The sequence below is a fragment of the Lepus europaeus genome, chromosome 5 (assembly GCF_033115175.1).
Source record: "Lepus europaeus isolate LE1 chromosome 5, mLepTim1.pri, whole genome shotgun sequence".
Lineage (NCBI taxonomy): Eukaryota > Metazoa > Chordata > Mammalia > Lagomorpha > Leporidae > Lepus > Lepus europaeus.
This window is the reverse complement of record NC_084831.1, coordinates 140,114,854-140,133,475: the sequence shown is the minus strand read 5'-3', so window position 1 is coordinate 140,133,475 and position 18,622 is coordinate 140,114,854. Positions and strand designations below refer to the sequence as shown.

Below are 18,622 nucleotides of genomic sequence, written 5' to 3'. Positions count from 1 at the left end.
GGCGACCGTTGCTAACATTTTCTGAACCCAGGAACCCAGTCCTTCATGTGCCCCTGACCCCTGACGCCTCTATTCTGCCCTTATCTGTGTGGAAGGCTCTTATCCGTCTTGCAGAAGGGGCTGTGGACTGAGAAATAAAGTCTGGTTTCCTCTCTGGGTGTTCCTGGGTGATTCACCTCCACAAGGGCAGGTGCCCACGCACGGAGCGCCGGCCCCCACACCACATCCGTGAGGTGTTTCAGGAGCTGAGGGCCCCAGCAGAGTGGCTCCAGGCACAGGACAGCAGCAGCAGACTTTCTCAGCCAGCCAGGACCCTAATTTGGCAAGTGCTTGTTGTTCAAGAACCAGCCGGGAGTGGGGGGTGGGGGTCCAACCCCAGATCTGTCTTCGAGAATAACAAAGGGATCCAGTCGGAAGGGAAAGCGGGGGGCTCTGGGTCCTGCCCCCCAGCTTGACTTGGCCAGATGCTGGTAGGAGTTAAGGTGGCTGATTACCACCCATGACCCACCTCCTCCGCTAGGCACAGGCACAGCTACACAGAAACACAGCTGGCCCGCGCCCTGGCCAATCAGACAGGGACAGCTGCTGAGTTCTCCCGGCGCTGTGCACCTGACCGTATGAGGTAGCCCCTGGAGTCTGAGGAAGTGGGCGAGGCCCATGCCCTCTCCCTGAGCTGGCGACGGTGGCGGGGCCGGCTGGCAGAGCTTTCTGAAGGTGCAGGGGCGAGGTGCGGAGGGCCGCACCCATGGAAGCAAGGAGCTCTGATCCTCTCTGGGTGCCTCGTGCCGTGCGGCCAACGGCGAGGGAAGCCTGGGCGCCAGCTCAGCCCAAGGAGTCGTCTGCACGGGGACGGCTGCCTGGGACCGCCGCTGCCGGACAGGGGGCGAATTCTCAGAACACAGAGAGCCCAGGGGAGAGCAGGGGGAGGCCAGGAGCGCGCTTGGTGGTGGTGGTGGGGGGGCAGCCAGCAGAGGGCACAAGGCCGCACACGCAGTCTGTTTATTGGCTCATCATACACACACACCGAGTATGTACACAGACATAAATATTCCAATGTACAAATGTTACATGGGACTCGCAGGCCAGACCCCGCCGTTCGGCCTGCACGCCTAGGCTGGGCCCTGTCCTCCTCCACGGGAGGCTGGCCCTGGGAGGGCGGGGTCTGGAGGAGGGAGAGGTCCTGCTCCCCTCTCCTCACAGGCACCTCCAAAGGGTCCCGTCCCTCCTCAGCGCACCTTGGGGCAGGGGGCTCCACACCGCACTCCCGCTCTCTGCAGCGGCTCAGAATCCCAAACCTCTCCTTGGCTCGCTGGCCCCTCTGGGTTTCCTCGCTGCCCGAACTGGCTTCTCCACCTCTGTGCCCTGGCCACACATGGAGTCCTTCCGGCCCCTCTGCCCTCTCCTTGGGCCTCATAGGAGGCTAGGGCTCCGGTGCAGCTCAGCAGAGGGGTTGGGGCCGTTGGCCGGATCTCTGCTGGGGGCGGGGGCCAGGCCGCAGCCCTCCCCAGGGCAGCCGTGCTGGAGCAGGATGTCCGCGCACTCCTGGCTGCCGGCCCGGCGGGCGTATGCCAGTGGTGTCAGGCCCCGGGCGTCCCGGCTCCTCACGTCCACCCCGTACTGCAGGAGAGAGCACATGGTCACAGCAGGTGTGACATAGGGGGCCAGGGTGGAGGGTGGGGACAGCTGTCCTCGGCCGGAGGAGCCCCCCCACCACTCACCCAGATGAGCAGCTGTGTGAAGACCACGTTGGCCATGGCGCTGGAGAGGTGCAGGGCCGTGCGCCCGTCCCCATCCCCGTAGGTCTCGTTCACCTCCTCCTTGGACCCGTGGGCCAGGAGCATCACCAGCAGCCGCAGGTCGTCCTCCACCACCGCCCGCAGCAGCTGCTGCCCCAGCGGCACGTCCGAGCTGGGCAGCGGCGCCAGGAACAGCTTCTGCTCATACTTAGCTCGGATCCAGCGCTCCTTCTCCTCTCTGCAGCCACAGGTCCAGCGGCGTCCAGGCAAAGGACACGCCGCCCGGCGGGCGGGGCCCGGGAGGTGGAAGCAACAGTGAGAGAGGAGGAGGAGGACGGGGCCGCCCAGGACACTCCAGGGCACACAGAGGGGCAGTGGTGGCGGTGGGGAGGGGCAGGGGAGCTGACAGGAAGAGACACTGAAGGGAGATCCCTGGGGGGCAGCAGGGCTGCTGGGGGGGCTGGGAGGGCAGGAAGGTTCCAGGCAGGCCCATGTGGCAGCTTATCTGGCCGTGGAACTCTCTCGATTGGCAGCACTGGAACAAAGCAGGTAGGGGCCCGCACAGGGGGCCACTGCAGACCCTATCTCCCACCCATTCTCCCCATCTAGAAGGCAGGCTGGGGCGCTCCCCCCACACGGCCCTGCGCATGCGCCTCCTGCTGGCCCCCTGACCTGCTGATAAGGCTCAGAAAGGGCCTGTTGTTGTGAGCAGCCTGAGTGACAGGCACCGAGGGGGAGGGCCGCCCCCAGAGGCCAACTGCCAAGAAGAGCCACCGCTTGCAAGCTCGATTTAACCCTTCTGACACTGTCACAGCCACAGGGTACCCCACCCACCCACTCACCTGCAGGCTTCAGGCCCTGGCTTTGCATAGCCATCCAAGGCCCCCTCCCAGACGCTGTTGGCAAGGGCATTGCCCATGGCGGTCATGACAGCCAGCAGCTCGGGCGGCCAGTCGTCCAGGTCGAGGGAGCGGACCCGGGACAGATGAGCTCCCAGGTGGCGGTGGATCCCCGAGCACTCGATGCACATGAGGGCGCCCAGGTTCAAGCTGGCCCAGTCTGGATCTACGTATGGAGGGAAAGGACGATGCAGCAGGCCGCCAGCCAGGCTGGGACAGCCAGGGACACCCTCCCGGCCTCCCCCCAGCCCCCGCTGCCTGGGCACTCACTGGGTGCGTCGCAGTCGATACAGAAGCTGTTGCCGCGCACGGTGCGGACGGCCTGCACGGCCAGAGCCGTGTTCTGGTTCCCCAGGCGAGCCTGCCGCACAGTGGGAGAGGCAGGGTGCCTGGTCGGTGACAAGCCCTCACCCCTCCCCCGGCCCCAACCCAGCCCCACCCTAGCCCACACTCCGTGTGGGCCCAGCCAGCCCATGCCAACCTTGTCCTTGGCGCTGCGGCAGCCCTGCAGGCTGGCCAGGATCTGAGCCTGCACACTCTGGACCCACAGCTCCCGCTCTTCCGCCGTGGAGGCCTCGAAGTGCCATGTCTGCCCGGTGAGCGACACCACCACAAACTCAAACGACTCCTCGGCCTCTGGGGGAAGGGGTATTTGACACCGTCAGCCTCCCTCGCCACCACCCTGGCGTGCACACCTCCTCCTCCACCACTCTCTCCACGACAACCCACAGGGGTTTGGGGAAGCACAGTGAACCCACAAACCTCCGCTCCTAACCACCTGTGGAGCCCGGGGTGGGGAGGAGTGGGTGAGGTCTCAGCGGCCCTGGCCCTGCCGGAAGGGTGCCTCCTGGAGAAAGGCTAGCTAGGTGTCTACAGAGGGACGCGATGGGGTGCTAAGGAGGCACATGCCGGGAGAGGGCGGGGGAGGGCGGGCGTGGGCACCATCCGTACGTGTCAGCTGCAGCGCCTCATTTTGCACCTCATTAAACCCAATATTCCTGACGGCGTCAGTGTGGGGCTCCTGGGAGCTGGGCCCCTCCCCCACTACACTGGCACAGACAGCCGGGCAGGGCCAATGGATGGAGGAGAGGGGGAGCGGTTTCCCCCAGAAGCCTCGGGGGTGCGAGCACACAGGGATGGGAGGACGCCTGCGGGCGGGCCGGGGGTGCCAGCCATACAGTGGAGCTCTCTCTAGGCCTGCTCCCAGGCCCCCTCCCGCAAGATGGACACACGGATGCATCTGGTTCCCCAACGGGTGGGTCACGATGCCTACTGAGCATCAGGACTTGCTGTGGGGCAGCTCCAGGGCTGGCCACGCCCCCTGGCCACCCCCCGAGCTGCACTGCCTTCCTGCATCCAGGGCACTGGCACCTCCACGTCCCTCACACACCACCCTGGCACCCCGCCTTGCCTCTGAGCTGTGACCGTCCCTGTGGCCACCTGTGGCTTGGTTCCTGGGACCACAGCGAACACACTGTGCTGTGACCACCAAGCATCACCCATCAGACGCAAGCCCTTAACCCTGACAGAACAGAGAGCAGAAGTCCCAGGTCCACAGGAGTAAGCTTATTTGGAAGCCAAGAGACCCCAGTCACAGAAGAGGGAGGTTCTGAAGCTACAGCAGTAAAGCCAATAATGACAACCGATGGTGAGGAACGTACCACGGGGGTGGGGGGTGGGCTGGCAATCCTTGGCCTACAGGAGACCAAGGAGAGACTCAGCTGATCCATACGCACGTATTGGCACCTATTATGTACCCAGCACTCATTAGCCTCCATGGGTGACACAAGAGATACAGAAAACACAAGCCCCGCCCCAGTCCTGGGAGAGCCACTGTGGCTGTGTGCGTTCACCTTCTTCAAGAGTAAGAGCGGTGAGCTCCCACATCAACAGGGAGGTCTCGGGGGGCAGAGGACAGAACTTGTCTGACACTGGGTCTAGATGACGGGAAGAAGCTGTAGATCCTCTTCCACTACAAAGCGCTCAGTCCGCCTCATACGGAAACCAGGTGGTTCAGTTTGGGTTGCGAGCCCCGAGCCCCACGGCCCACCTCCTGCGCCCGAGGCTCCCTCTGGGCCCCCCTAACCTTCGGCAGCACTGCTGGGGCCATCTGGTCGGGGGGTCCCGGTGCTCTTTTTCCGACGGTGCTTCTTCCGGTTGGAGTGGGGAGATGGGGGAGGCTCCAGCTTGGGGCTGGACCCGAGTCCCTCAGCTGGGTCACTGGCTGGTGAGGGGAGAGGTGGAGACGTGTGGGACAGGGGACATGGGGGGGGGGGCGCAGGGCCCAGGCCTGCCAACTAGGGCTGGGATGCACCTGGGGGGCCCGGCACACACCTCTCTGCAAGCGAGGGGTCTGCCCAGGCTCCCCAGGCTTGGCGGAGGGAAACATGGAGAGAGACAGAGACAGAGACAGAGACAGAGACAGAGACAGAGAGAGACAGAAGGGAACTGAGGAGAAACGCAAAGGCAGGATCAGCTCTGCAGCCTGGAGGGGTGGAAGGCGGCCCAGGGAACTCAGAGGGAGCTGAAGCCCCAGCAGCTCCGCACCAAATTTATCCTCAATCACACTCCCCGCTCCTCACAATTAATAGCAGAATTAGAAACAATCAGGGAGCTGCCTAATTACTGTCAATTAGAGCGCGCTAATCAAGCTCCGGCTCCCACACCCCGCCCGGTGCTCACCACTAAATGTCAAACTTCATTAGAGGCAGACATGCCCCCTCCCTCCCAGCTTTCTCCTTCCAGACTCAACACAGGGGTCTCACCAGGGCCGGCACAGGCCACGTGGTGACCAGCGGACCAGGGGCTGGGCCCTGGCGGGTGAGCTGGAGCGGGTCTGGGGCTGGTCTCTGGGAGGCACGCAGGGCTGCAGGAACAGCGGGACAGCAAGTTTCCACTGCACCTGCCACTGCCCCCTTCCTGGCTTACAGGGGGTAGGGGAGCACTGGCCACAAGCACAGCTGTCCCACCCTGTTAGCCTCAGGGTCTCTGGCCAAAAGGTTAGGATTTAGGTGAATCTGGGGGGGGGGGGGAGAGAAGGGGGGAAGAAGGAGAGAGAGGGAGAGAGAGAGGGAGGGAGGGAGGGAGAGAGAGAGAGAGATGGAAACAGAAAGAAAGAAAATTAACAGCCCTGGCCGGTGGAGTTTCCGACCCACCCTGCACGGGGCGGGGCTTCAGCTACCTGAGAGAGCAGCCACACACGCGGGACCCCAACCTTCGGGGCAACTCGGCGGGGACCCCGCTTCTCCCCGTCGGCTGTCGAGTTGCTGGCTTTGGAATGGCTTGCAGCCTCTAACCTCCCTACTCAGCCGCTTCCCGGTCCCCCCGCCGAGAGGCTGATGAGCTGACTGCGCGGGGGGCTGATGGGGACGGGGAGCGCCAGCAGCGCCGCCTGGGGACGGAGGGGAGGAGGCGCTGCAGAGGGCGGGCCTCTAGCGCCGCCGCTGGCCAGGCGCGAGCCTGCAGCAAGCGGCAGGAAGCCGGACCTGGGGGCTGGAGGAGACGGCCAAGCCCTGGAGGGCTCCGCAGGTGCCCACCCCTGGGCACCGGTCCATGGCCCATCTCAGCCTCCCGCGCTGGGAGTGCTACGGGCTCGCCTTCCTCTCTATTGCTTAACTGGGCCCCAGCTGCGGAGCCGCCACTCACCAGGGTGCTGCATGCCGGGGGACAGAGCAGTGGCCTCACTCCACTGGTCGGCGCTGGAAACGGAGCAGGAGCGCTGGTGCAGCCCCTCGGGGCGCGGGCCAGCCCAGGCTGAGCTGCTGAGGGGGCGCTCAGAGTGCAAGGATGCGCTGCTGGCCGAGTGGGGGGCACCTGGGGGTGGGGCGGGGGGAAGGTCAGGCTGGGAGAGCTTAGTGCCAGGAGGGCACTAAGGAAAATGCAAAAAGCCTGAGCTCAGCAGGTGGGGCCAGACCCCCATGCCTTAGGGGACAGCCTGGCCCCAGACCGTCACACCCCCTTGTCCCCGATGAACATAAGGGGCCAAAGGGCCACAGCCTCTGTCCCCTCACTGTGATCTGGAGGGGCAGGAAAGAGGCTGCAGAGTGGATCACCAGGGGTCTCTTGGTCAGGTCCCCTGGGGGTGCTCCCAGCCTGGCTGAGCCAAGTCCTGGCACCTGCCCGTACCCCAACTCCGCCCCTCCTGGCTCAGGCCCTGCATCCTAGTCCACACATGCCATTTGCTCTGCCTCAGCTTTGCTGCCATTCTGACGAGAAATAAGTGTATCAGATTCAAGTAATTATGTCTAATTAGTATTAGTAATTATCCTGTTGGGCTGGAGAAAATTAATCTTTCGTTTCCCATCAGGGAAGAATGGCAAAGCCAAGGGGGAACCAAAGGCTCTAGGAGTGCAGAGGCTGGGCAGGCCCGGCCCTGGGCGGGGGGCCAGACCCTCACCCCCGGGCCTCAGAGGCCTGGGACACTTTAAGGAGCCTGAGCTGGGCCACCGAGAATCTGAGCTCCCCACCCCTCCCCTCCAGTCCTTGTAAGGCTGAGAGTAGGGACTGAGGCCAGCGGAGGTCCAGAGACAGCTGGGCCACACCCTAGGAGCTGGCCGGGAGTGGTGGTCAGGAGGAAGGCAGGGTGTCTGGAGCTGGCCCAAGCTGGAGAAAGCAGGCAGAGGCTGGGCGAGGGGGGCCTCCCGCCAGCCCTACAGGTGCGCAGGACTACGCTCCGGAAGCCTAGGCAGGAAGTACGGGGCTGAAGCAGCCGGAAGGTGAAGGAACAGGCCAGACGAACAGCGCTCGGGGAGGCAAGTTTTATGTCTCTCTTGTATTTGTCACAACACCCACAGCAGGACTGGACACATAGTAGGTGCCAAGGCTACAGACAGGTTAGTCTGTCCCCTACCAGTCCCCCGAGCACACATGACGCTGCTGCCTCTCCCAACTGGTCTTTCTCCTCCTACCCTCAGCGAACCTTCCAGAAGCCACACTTGGTCCCCGATTTCTCCGACCCCTTGCTTCTCCTGACCCTGTCCTGTTTCATTTCCACCCAGATTCCAAATCCTATCCCCCCACCCCCCAAGCCCTAGCCCCATCCAAAGAGATGGCAGGCCCAACTTCCTCCCCAAGCCCCCCAGCCCGAAACCCTGAGGGAGGGAAAGTGCTTTCCCTTTTCTTTGTTAATTCTCCCCTCATTACGCCTGCAATCCCACAATCAGTGTGCACTGTAATTGTCGAATTTGATGCTAATGATTAATGAATTAAACATGGAGCCATCAATTAGTCCTCGGAGGATAATTCTGCATAAAGCAGCGGATAATGTAATTACAGTAACAAAGATAATGAGATGTTAACATCGCCCGGTGAGCGAGAGACATGTGTGAGTGTGCATGAGGGTCGGCGGCGTGCAGCAGCGGGCACGCGGCTTGGTGAGCGCCATCCGTGGGTTCCCGCGTGTGGGTGCCGTAATTACGGAGTGTGTGCTGCCGCTCCCTCCTCCAAGCCGCTTCAGCTTCCCCGGGGCGCGGGCAACCAGGGGGCCTGGGAACGGGCGTGGGGCCCAGCATTTCTCTTGCTACCTGCCTTCAAGGAAGAGCTCGATTTTGTATACTTGTACTTGCTCGTCCTCTTTGGTATGGGTATAAGAAACCCTAAGCCAACCAGCCAAGACGCACAGGCTCCCCTGCCCAGGGACTTGGCACGGCCACCATCAGAGCTGGGCCTGCCCCCAGCCATCCCCCACCCCAGGCACTCCAGACACGACTCTGTCCTCCTCTGTCCACCCGTCCACCAGACCTCTCCCTCCACACACTTCAAGGGTTTCCTGTGGGGTTGCACACATGGGCTACTTAGCTTCTCCGAGCCTTTGTCTCCTCATCAAAATGGGGACAATGGACTTCACAGTGCTGTTGTGGCCCTGGGGACCGGTGTAGAGACATCCTCTGTACCTATACCTCTGGCCTGCTAGCAGTGGCCACACAGACACACGAGCCACACTCAGGCTGTCATCTAACCCCAGCTCTCAGCCTGAGTACCATCAGCATCTGGAGTTGGGTGGTTCTTTAGCTTGGGGGCTCCAGTGTATCCCAGGGGACTTGGTATCGCTAGCCCCTTGTGGCCCTGAAATGTGCAAAGAGCACTGGGACAAGCATAAACAGCCACATGTGCGCTCCAGGGAAGGCAGCACACCCCTCCCCCAGCGCTAGGAGCTGACCCCCAAGGCAGGGCACAGGGTCAGCGCCCCGAGCAGCTGTTTCTGGGCCCAAGGACCCCAGGGTCAGAGGTCCTGGGAGGAAGGGTTCAGAAGCCCAGGTGGGTCTTGGGGTAAGGGAACAGAGTATGGGGAAACATGGCCCCCGAGGAGGTGGTGGCCTTGGAGCAGAAACCCGGGGGAGCGGGGAGGAGCCAGGGACAGGAAGGGAGCAGCTGCAGACAGAGGGTTTTTCTGCCTAAGCCCACACTGTCACGTGAAAAGGTAAGAGAAACAGCCTAAGAAAGGCCGCCCCGCCGTCACCACCGTCTCTCAGCCTCTGATGGCTTCTTTCTGGATGGCCAGAGCCATGGCAGCCTCTCCGGCCCTCTGCACAGGGCCTGCCTCTCACAGCAGACCTGGTTAACTCCAGGCAGCTCTGCCCCCTCACCTCCCGGGCTCCACGCGGCAAGACCGGCCCAGCCCCCACCCATCACCTGCTGCACTCCAGATGCACACAGAATGTTCTAGGCCCACTGGCCCCACCTGACACCCAAACCAGCTGCTCCTCTAGAAATCTGCTGCTGCCACAGCAGGCGCCATCGCGGCTGCATTGTGGTGAACGCCTGGCTGGGACAACCCCGAAGCATGATGCTGGCTGGCAAGCAGGTGTGGAGGAGCCTTGACACCCAGACTGAGCAGCAGCCGGGCCCCCGGCTCTGCTCCCGCGGCCCCGCTGTGGCCGTTCCCAGCCTTGCAGTGCTTTCCGCGCGCCCCGCCATGGCGGCCGCCTCACCTGTGCCCCCACCCAGCTGCGTGTGGCTCCGCTCCATGGGCAGCCCGTTGGCACGGGGGCTGGTGCCCGGGGCCGTGGCGGGCGTGGCTCGGGGCAGGCGCTTGCCGGGCACCTTCACCGTTGTCCGCAGCAGGTCGATCTCCTTGCCGTGGATGTTCTGCATGTAATCCTGAAGGCCGTGCGGGCAAGACAGACGGAGAGTGGTTAGCACGGGTCACTCCTTGGGACCTCTCAGTCTGTGGCACTCACCCCCCCCCCCCCCAGACCCCCTGGGTGTGTTCCCTGGAGTCGGGAGAGCAGAGGTAAAACTCAAACCTAAAAAAAAAGTCTCCAGGGGCTGATGTTACGGTGCAGCGGTTAGGCTGCTGCTTGTGAGACTGCCATCCCATACCAGAGTGCCCGGCTGCTCTGCTCTGACCCAGCTCCTGCTGATGCGCCTGGGAAAGCAGCAGAAAGGTGGGCCAAGTGCTTGAGCCCCTGCACCCATGTGGGAGACCCCAGAGGAGTTCCTGCTTCCTGGCTCCTGGCTTTGGCCTGGCTCAGATCTGGCTGTTATGGCCATTTGGGGAGTGAACCAGTAGATGGAAGAGCTTGCTCTCTCGCTCTCTCTCTCTCTCTCTCTCACACACACACACACATAAATAAATCTATAAAAAAAAGCAGGGCTCTGAGGCCCACAGTTTCCAAGTCTGGAAGGAGGCAGGGGGAGGGGACAGCTAAGATCTGGAGCCAGTTGCTGAGGCTTAGGAGAGGACCTGACCCCCTCTGGGATGGACCAGAATCTCCCGCCCGCCCAGGGCACTAAGAATCTTCCAGAGCCTAGAATGGCCCCTCACCCTTAGTACAGTACCCGATATAAATGTCTGTTGGACAATTTAAAGGGAGGCTTTGTGCTTTGCTAGACTTAGGAAGGAGGCGACAGGCCCATGGTTTCCCAGCTCCTGCATCTCTCCACCGGGCCCTCCAGCGCCGGGGAAGCAGTGTGCTAGGAGACATGCCCACGTTTCATCGGCCACCTCCGACACCGAGGGAGGTCACTCCACTCTCTATCACACGGGGCTAGAAGGCAGCAGACCCAGACTTTCAAGCCCTGCTTTTTCAGTTTCCAAGGGCTGTGCTCCATACACTTACTCTGCACTGGGACGCTCCGCCCACCAATATGCTCCGCCCACGACGGCCGGGCAGAGTGGTAGCGCGTGTTGAGCCTGCTGTCCCCTCGGCTTCCTCTCCTACACCCAGGGCCTGGCCTGGAGCTCGCCCGTCCTCCTGCCTCTAGTCTCTTTCAGACTTGTCGATTTCTCCTGCTTCCCCATCCCTGCCAGTCCAGCTCCCCAGGAGCGCCTAGCTAATATTCTGGTAACACACAGCGGAAGTTCCCTCCCAAGGGTCCACACAGCTTCCTGAGAGAACCCAGGTGGCCACTGGACCTTCCCAGGGAGGCAGTGTTCAGAAGGGAGCCCCCGGCCCCTGCCACTGCCGCGCCCCCCCCCCCCCCCCCCCCCCGCCGCCCAATTCCTCAGGGAGCGATGGAGAGCCCAGCCTCAGGCGCACGCACTTGGAGCTTCTGCTCACGGGCTCAGAACCACAGGACAGCACGGAGAAATCAGTGACAGCAGTCTCCTGCCCAAGACAAGGCCCCTCGGACAACCTGCTGAGCACCGACAGGGCTCTGCCCCCGCTTGCTCAGGGCCTCACCACGACGGCTAGGAAGGAAACCAGCCCAGGACCCCCGCCCTGCCCTCCCGACGCCCCTCAAGCCAATCCTCCACCTCCTCCCCACAGACCCAGCTCCTGCATGTTCCCATCCCTGATCCTCGCATGTACTGATCCCTGGTCCCTGCTAGTCTCCGTCCACAATTACATCTCAGATCGGCTGTCAACAGTTGGCTGGGCCAAAGGCACCGCTGGAGATTTCCTCCGGGGGGAGGGACTTGGACTGCTCTAGTTCACAAGGAGGTCACAGCAGCTCTAAGTTTTCGGGCCCCACGTACAGCCCTGGGATGCCGAGGAGCAGAGCTAACCTCCTGCCAAGCACAAGGGCTGCACCGGGGGACTCCGCTCAGAGCCAAGGAGCCAGATACTGCCCAGCTCGGACTGCATTGGATGCACAGCCCGAGTGCCCGGGGAGGCCGACACCCGCGGTCCCGGAGGCTGTGCCGGCCAGCTCCAGGGCCCAGCGCCGAGCGAGGGAGAGTGGGTCTGGAGGAGAGCGTGGGGAGAAGCCCGGAGCAGCGGCAGAGCAACAGCGTTTCCCTCTGTCAGCAGAACGGGGAGCGTGGCGGCGGCGGCGGCGGCGGCTCAGGAGAGCGGTCACCACGGCTGCCTTTATTACCCACCATCAAACGGCAATTTCTTCCCCAGCCTCCTCGCTAATTACCCAGCCAGCGTTCTCATCTCGTTTTATTACTGGAATTAACAACGAGTTCAGAGCGTGGAAAGCTATTAAGATGTGTGATTAAGCCACATTCAATTAGTTTCTACAAACAATTTAATTGATGTTGCAGATAGAATTAACAGAAGGTGATTGTGTGAATGGCTCCGCTGGCTGCAAAATGGGGGAGGCTGTGGCGGGCTCTCTCTCGGGCCAGGCGAGAATCGGCCGCGAAGCTTGAGACTGGCCCACCAAACCCTGCTCGGCACATCCGGTCCGGTCCATCACTAGGCGAGGATGCACCAGCACTGCCCGCTTGGATCTCAGGTGAGGCCCCACTCGCTGGCGGTGGGGTGGGGAACCCTGCCTGAGCCTCTGGGGCTCCTACACTCCCCATCGGGGAGCCGGCTGCTCACAGGTGGGAAGGCAGCCCGGTCACGCTGGCTACCGGAGAGTTGAGTCAGGTGGAATCAGGTGGCAAAGGGCAGGCGGAAGAAGTTAAGGGAGCAGCGGCAGCCACGGAGAGAGGCAGAGGACGGGGATGGGGGGGTCGGGGGGACCTGGGTAGAATCCCCGGGGGAACCCTGAGCACGGCAGCCCTCGGATGGGCCTTCACTTGTGCGCTGGCTGTTACAGCACAGTTCCGGATCAGATGGGTGTCTTCCCGAGGAGAGGGTCAGCATTGCCAGGGCAGGGATGGACCCATGGCATTTGTCAGCTCCTCCGGGGTCCAGCCGGGGGAGGGACATGCGTGTTGAGCATGGAGCCTGTGGGTGGCCGAGGAGGAGCTGTGGCCGACTGATCGGGATTTCGCCCTCGGGAGTGGTTTATAGCACTCTCCTCACAGCTTCCCGGGCCGGGACAGCAGCGGGGGGCTGGGGTGCCAGGCCGGCAGGCTGCCTGCCTGCCCCTAGAGCTCCCCTGGCAAGGACACCAGGAGCGGCCTGGAAGCCCCTGACACACACTCGGCTACACCCAGTGCAGCTGGGGAGGTGACTCCTGGGGAGCCCAGGCGGCCGGTCTGCCTCCACAACACTCCCTGGTGACTTTCTTAGCCAGCCCCAAAGGGAGCTGTGCCCTTGGCAAAGGCAGAGAAACCGGGGTACTGCTGAGAGCTAAAGTCATGGGTTCAAGTCTCAGTCTGGTCGGGTGACTCTGATGAGCTCCCAGACCTCCGGCCTATGCCGTCCAGGAGGCTACACATGGAGACGGCATGCCCTCAAGCCCCAGCCCACCCCCCCACCACGGCACAGGGCCCCTTTCTTCCACGTCCCGAGGCCCCTCTGCCACCCTTCCTCTCCCCACTGGGCTTCTTTCACTATCAGGGGCAAGGGACAAGCGGGAGGAAAGACCACGTACCAAGCTAGGGTGGCACAAAGCAGAAAGGAGCAGGTAAGGTACAGGCAGAGCACAAAGGCTGCCCCTGTCCAGGTGCACACACCAGGGACTTGGCAGGTGCCAGCGTGGTCTCCCAGCCTGAGTGCCACTTCCTGGGGCCTCCGGTCTGCGAGCAGGCATGAGGCCTCCAGGCCCCTGTCCTCCGGGCTGCTCCCTGCCCACCTGCCCTGCTCCCCGGGGTGCAGGCTCCATCCCACAGAGGGCCCTCTATTGCACTGAACGGAGGGACCCCCGCTCTGCTCCCCCACCTGGTGTCCAGGCCCACTTCCTGCACTGGTGAGGGATGAGCGGGGAGTAACTGGGTGAGGAGAATCCCCAGGAGGCCAGGCTGGAGGCAGAAGACCCCCGGGCTGGCTCTCCCCAGGCCAGGCCTCTGGTGCAGGTTTTCCCTGTAGAGCTGCCTCGGCTCTGCGCTCAGGGCTGGGCATCGTGGACCCCAGCGGCTGTCGGGTCAAGCCTCTCTTGTGTCTCCTGTACAGATTCGAAGGCAGGCTGGGGACCCTCGGAGGCAGGCCCAGGGCCTCCGGGCCGGGGGTGGGGCCGGCCCACGTGCTGTGCTTGAGGGGGCTTCACAGGAGAACTCATTAGCCCCACAGTGGGGTGGTGACAGAGATGGATTCTGGTGACAGCTGTGTGCTGGAGCCACGCAGGGAGGGGAGAGAGAGGGAGGAAGGGTGGGAGGAGCTGCCACGGGGGCTACTCTGCAATCTTGTAGCACCCACACTGGGGCATGGCCACGCGCCTCCAGGCACCTGTCCAGACAACATCACCCTCCTCTGTCCCTCCTGGGAGGATGTTCCCAAGGGCCTGGCCCCTCTCCGCCCAGGCTCAGCTGCCGATTCCCCCTCCACCACCCCGCGCCCTGCAGCCTGGTGCTCCCCAATCGGCATGGTCCAGCTCAAGACAACTGTTTGGCAACACCACCACCACAGATATTCTAGAAATTCCATGTAAGTGGGTGGGTTCCAGCTCTTCAAATAACTGGAATGTGGGAGGTGGAGCCAAGCTGCTTGGAGGGCCCGGGAGGGGCTGGCAGCCCAGCACCTGCCAGGGTGTGGGTCCCTGGTGGAGCACAGCCCTGATTAGCTATGTGTGGGCTTTAGCATAAGCACCTGGACTGGGTCTGGGTCTTGTGCACTTCCCAAGCACCCAAGTGAGGTTCTTCCTCAAGGGAAAATCCATTTGAAATCACTTCCGGGGCTTGTGTCTGGCGCAGCGTGTTAAGCTGCTGCCTGCAATGCTGGCGTCCCATGTCGGAAGCCCGGCGACACCAAAGCAAGGCCTGGCGTCCCAGCAGCTCTGCTTCTGATCCAGGCCCCTGCAAATGCAAATGTGCCTGGGAAAGTAGTGGAAGGTGACCCACGTGCTTGGGCCCCTGCATTCCATATGCAAGACCAGGATGGAGCTCTGGGCTCCTGGTTTTGGCCTGGCGCAGTCCTAGCTGTTGCAGTCATTCAGGGAGTGAACCAGCGGATGGAAGATCTTTCTCTCTCTCTGTCTCCCCACCCCCTGTGTAACTCTGCCTTTCAAATAAATAAGTCTTTAAAAAAAAAAAAAAAACTGGAAGTCACTTCAGTCTGCTTGCTCTTCTGTTACTGTCCCTCCAAGCCCCACCCCCAGGTTCAGGCTCCTCCCAGACTCACATGCAGACTAGGGTGGTAGGTGAGCAGCCCGTTGTCACACAGCGTCACATACTTTTTCTTCCACTCCTTGTTGAGGGACTTGCCGCTCCGCTTCAGCAGGATCCCCTGAAAGCAGAGGTGTGGTCAGGGACAGGGGGCCAGCGCCACCTGTCCCAGCAAAGGCCACAGTGTCATAGGGTCACATCCTCTGCCATCCCCACTTTGAGCACAGAGACCCTGAGGACCTATGGCTGGACTAGGTGCGCCAACCAGGCAGACCCTCCGATGGAACCCACTCTCCATGGAGGTCTGCCAGGGAGACCTGCCCGGACCCTCCCTCCCCTGCCCTGGGGATGGGAGGGGTCCTCTCTCAGAAGGGGTCCTCCACGGGAGCTCTAGAATAAGGCAGAAAGACCCCCTAACTGTCCCCTAGCTGGGCAGTGGGAGGAGCCAGCGTTCCATCTCAGCGAACAGACTTCCCCTGTGGCCAGGAGGACACTCCCACATGTGGGTGGGCATACAGACAAGAACAGCCAGGAGGTCTGCTTCATTCACTAATAAACTCGGCGTGCGCGTGCGAGGTGACGCCCAGGCCACTACACACCCGCTGCATGCGCCTGCTAGAACTGGGGGAAAGCCCCCAGGCCTGTGTGGCTGGCAGCTGGGGAAACGCAGGGGGCAGACCCCAGCAGGAAGACGGACTGAGACGATGCCCAATCAGAGCCTTGGCTTCCTTCCTTCCGGGAGAAACCCGCCCCTCTAGCAATGGTCCCTCAGGCAAGGGGCACAGGAATCAGGAGTGCTGGCGCTGGTCCCCAGGACCAGCAAATCCTGTGGCCTCCTTCCTCCAACCCCCCAAACTCAGGAGCGAGAAGAGGCTGTGCTCCCTAGGGATTGCTGGATGCGACTCCTGGGGGAGGGGGAGGGAGGGAGGAAGAGGAGGAGGAGGGCCACAGACTGGTACTAAGTGGGAAGAGCTGGAAAGACATCAGCCGGGGAACAGCAGGGGAGGCTCCCAAGTTCCCTCTGTGAGCTCGCCCCACACTGCCAGAGGCAGAGCCCCTGTGACGGCTTCTCCTCCAGGTGAGCTCGCCCCACACTGCCAGAGGCAGAGCCCCTGTGACGGCTTCTCCTCCAGGAACGGACACCCAGCTTCATGGCAGCCAAGGAAACACAGAGCAAGAGTGCGGGGGTGGGGGATGGTGCTCCCTCTGCCTTCAGCTGAGGGTCTGGTCTTGATGACTAAGGACGGGTGTCCACAGCGGATTCAACTGCGCCTCCCCCACAGTTCTCAACTCAAGGCTCAGCCCCCGGTTGACGGATTGGAATCCAGGTAGCTTAGGAGTTCCTGAGTCATCTGTTCCCCACAGGGCGTGAGGTGGGGACAGGGAAGGGCGCTCCACTCCAGGGCCTTGGGCAGCTTTAACTCCAGTCTCCCCCTTTCCAGCAGACGTTCTCACATCCCTGCTGGAGCCCTTCGAGAGGCAGATGCCATTTGCCGGAGGTGGTCATGGGAGCTGGCAGATGGATGTGGCCTTTGGAGGATACAACCTGCTACCTGGTGCCCCATCAGCGAGGGAGACCCGATCCTCAAAGGGGCTGCTGCCGAGTGCCTGATTCAACTCGTTTATGCAGTATGTGTGTGTTGGGGTACTGCACTGTGTCCTATAAAAATGTACAATCAGGGCCCACGCTGTGGCGCGTAGGTTAATCCTCCGCCTGCTGCACTGGCATCCCATATGGGTGCCAGTTCAAGTCTTGGCTGCTCCTTTTCATAGCAGCTCTCTGCTATGGCCTGGGAAAGCAGTGGAGGATGGCCCAAGTCCTTGGGCCCCTGCCCACATGTGGGAGACCTGGAAGAAGCTCCTGGCTTCGGATCGGCCCAGCTCCAGCCATTGCAACCATCTGGGAAGTGAACCAGTGGATGGAGAATTTTTCTGTCTCTCTCTGTCTGTGGCTCTACCTCTCAAATAAATAAATAAAAATGTACAATTATTCCTTGCTAAACATTTTTTTAGATGCACGGTGGGAGGGAGACATTTGGCCTAGTGCTAACGGCTCCGGTTAGGATGCCAGCTGCCTACAGTGGAGTTGCCTGATTCAAGTCCCAGCTCCGCTCCCCATTCCAGCTTCCTGCTACTGTGCACCCTGGAAGGCAGCTGGTGATGATGGCTCAAGTGGTTGGGTCCCTGTCCCTCATCGGGAGACCTGGAAGAGTTCCTGGGCCCCACTCCCAGGCCTGGAGCCACAGTAGAAATTCTGGGGACTGAACCAGCAGATGGGACCTGTCTGTCAGTGCTCTGCCATTCAAATCAGGTTAGTTAATTAATTGAAAGGGGCATCTGAAGGTAACTGGGGTTCGCGGCAGGGTAGGCGGGGCGACTCCAAAGGGCAATCCGGCCCTGCCTCCTGGTCTAAGGAGCCAGCAGTCATCGGTCTCTGGGCGTGGCCTCCCCATCACAGGCCAGGGACAGGAGTAGCCGAGAACACAGCCCCACCAGGGCTGCTCCCTCTGCCCGGTCCCCAGGACAAGCGCCCCTGAGGACAAATGGCCACCAGGCTCTGCAGACACCCTTGGGAGTCATCCGCAGCTCCCTGACTACAGCCGGAGGGAGGGAAGAAAGAATGACCACATGCAAGCAGATGTGTGGGCGGAGCTTCCTGAGTGGACACTGTGGGTGGAGTTCCCCCAAGGCTTACTCTGGGCTCCTCTCCCACGACTGCCTTCCCTGTCCTGACAGCCTTAAAGGGAGAATCCCACAGGGCTACAGTCAAGAGCCTGAGCCCTTCTTCCCCATCCAGCCTTCATGAGGATCAACGGGTTCCTATCATAGGTCCACTCTCGGCTTCCAGCCCAGGCGGCCACTGCCAGCCCAGAACATCAGACAAACCTTTACTGCTCGGGGCCTCTGTTCCCTGGGTCAGACCTGGAGCTTGGACTTGAGGTCCAGAAAACGCGATCCAGCGAGGGCCCCCGCGACCCCGAACCTCTCGCCTCACTTCACCTGGGAGCTGCGGTAATGAGGCTCGTTACCGGGAGGCTGTGGGTGGAGTGCCCGGGGCTGGGTGAGCGGCTGGTGGGGCTCGACCCTGCCGCCCACTTGGCTCCGCGGCTCACCGTTCACCTGCCCGGCCGCTCCCCGGCTCCCCAGCCTCTCCCGCGTACCAGGAGCTAGACTAGGAGCTACAGGGGTTCCTGCTCCCCTCCCTGGCCGGCCGGCTGCGCACGGCGGAGCAGGAAGCAATCTGGGGCGGAATGGGAGCGGTGCGGAGGCGACGGCCCCCAGAGGACCCGTTCCCAGCCGCGCCTCCCTCCCAGCTCCGCCAGCCGACTTAATTGCGGAGTCCGGATTGATTGGGAATGCAAATGGCAACTGAAATGCAATCTCTACTCCAGCAGGAGCTGGGTGGGGGAGGGGAAGGAACAGAACTGGGGAGAACGGGACAGGGGGCGGGGAAAGGGGAGGGGCTGCAGACGGGTGGGGTGGGGACGCAGGGGGGGTTGACAAGCAACTAGCAAGGGATGGGGGGGTGGAGGGGCCCGGGCCCTGGAGACCCTCTCCCCCTTCCACCCCACTGGCTGCAGGGCTGGGAGAGGATTCGAGGAGGGCCCGCCAGGCGCTACCCTCGTGGGTGCTGTCATTACCTAACCTGAAAGAGCAGCACA

General features: G+C 62.3%; 1 protein-coding gene across 7 annotated transcripts in view; it reads right to left on the bottom strand.

Annotated features, from left to right (window-relative positions):
• Positions 1-968: 968 nt before the first annotated feature.
• AGAP3 (ArfGAP with GTPase domain, ankyrin repeat and PH domain 3) overlaps positions 969-18,622 on the bottom strand; it is a 51,436-nt gene continuing 33,782 nt past the window's right edge. For 4 of the 7 annotated variants that reach the window (XM_062192864.1, XM_062192860.1, XM_062192862.1 and 1 more), the window contains 9 exons: positions 14,977-15,081; positions 9,565-9,733; positions 6,281-6,448; positions 4,722-4,859; positions 3,117-3,271; positions 2,906-2,996; positions 2,579-2,801; positions 1,719-1,974; positions 969-1,617 (listed from right to left, as the gene is read on the bottom strand). In XM_062192864.1, coding sequence (XP_062048848.1) covers positions 1,411-1,617; positions 1,719-1,974; positions 2,579-2,801; positions 2,906-2,996; positions 3,117-3,271; positions 4,722-4,859; positions 6,281-6,448; positions 9,565-9,733; positions 14,977-15,081 — 1,512 coding nt within the window. In that variant the 3' untranslated portion in view covers positions 969-1,410. The remainder of the gene's footprint in view (positions 1,618-1,718; positions 1,975-2,578; positions 2,802-2,905; positions 2,997-3,116; positions 3,272-4,721; positions 4,860-6,280; positions 6,449-9,564; positions 9,734-14,976; positions 15,082-18,622) is intronic. The other 3 variants (XM_062192865.1, XM_062192861.1, XM_062192867.1) reach the window with 1 other exon arrangement.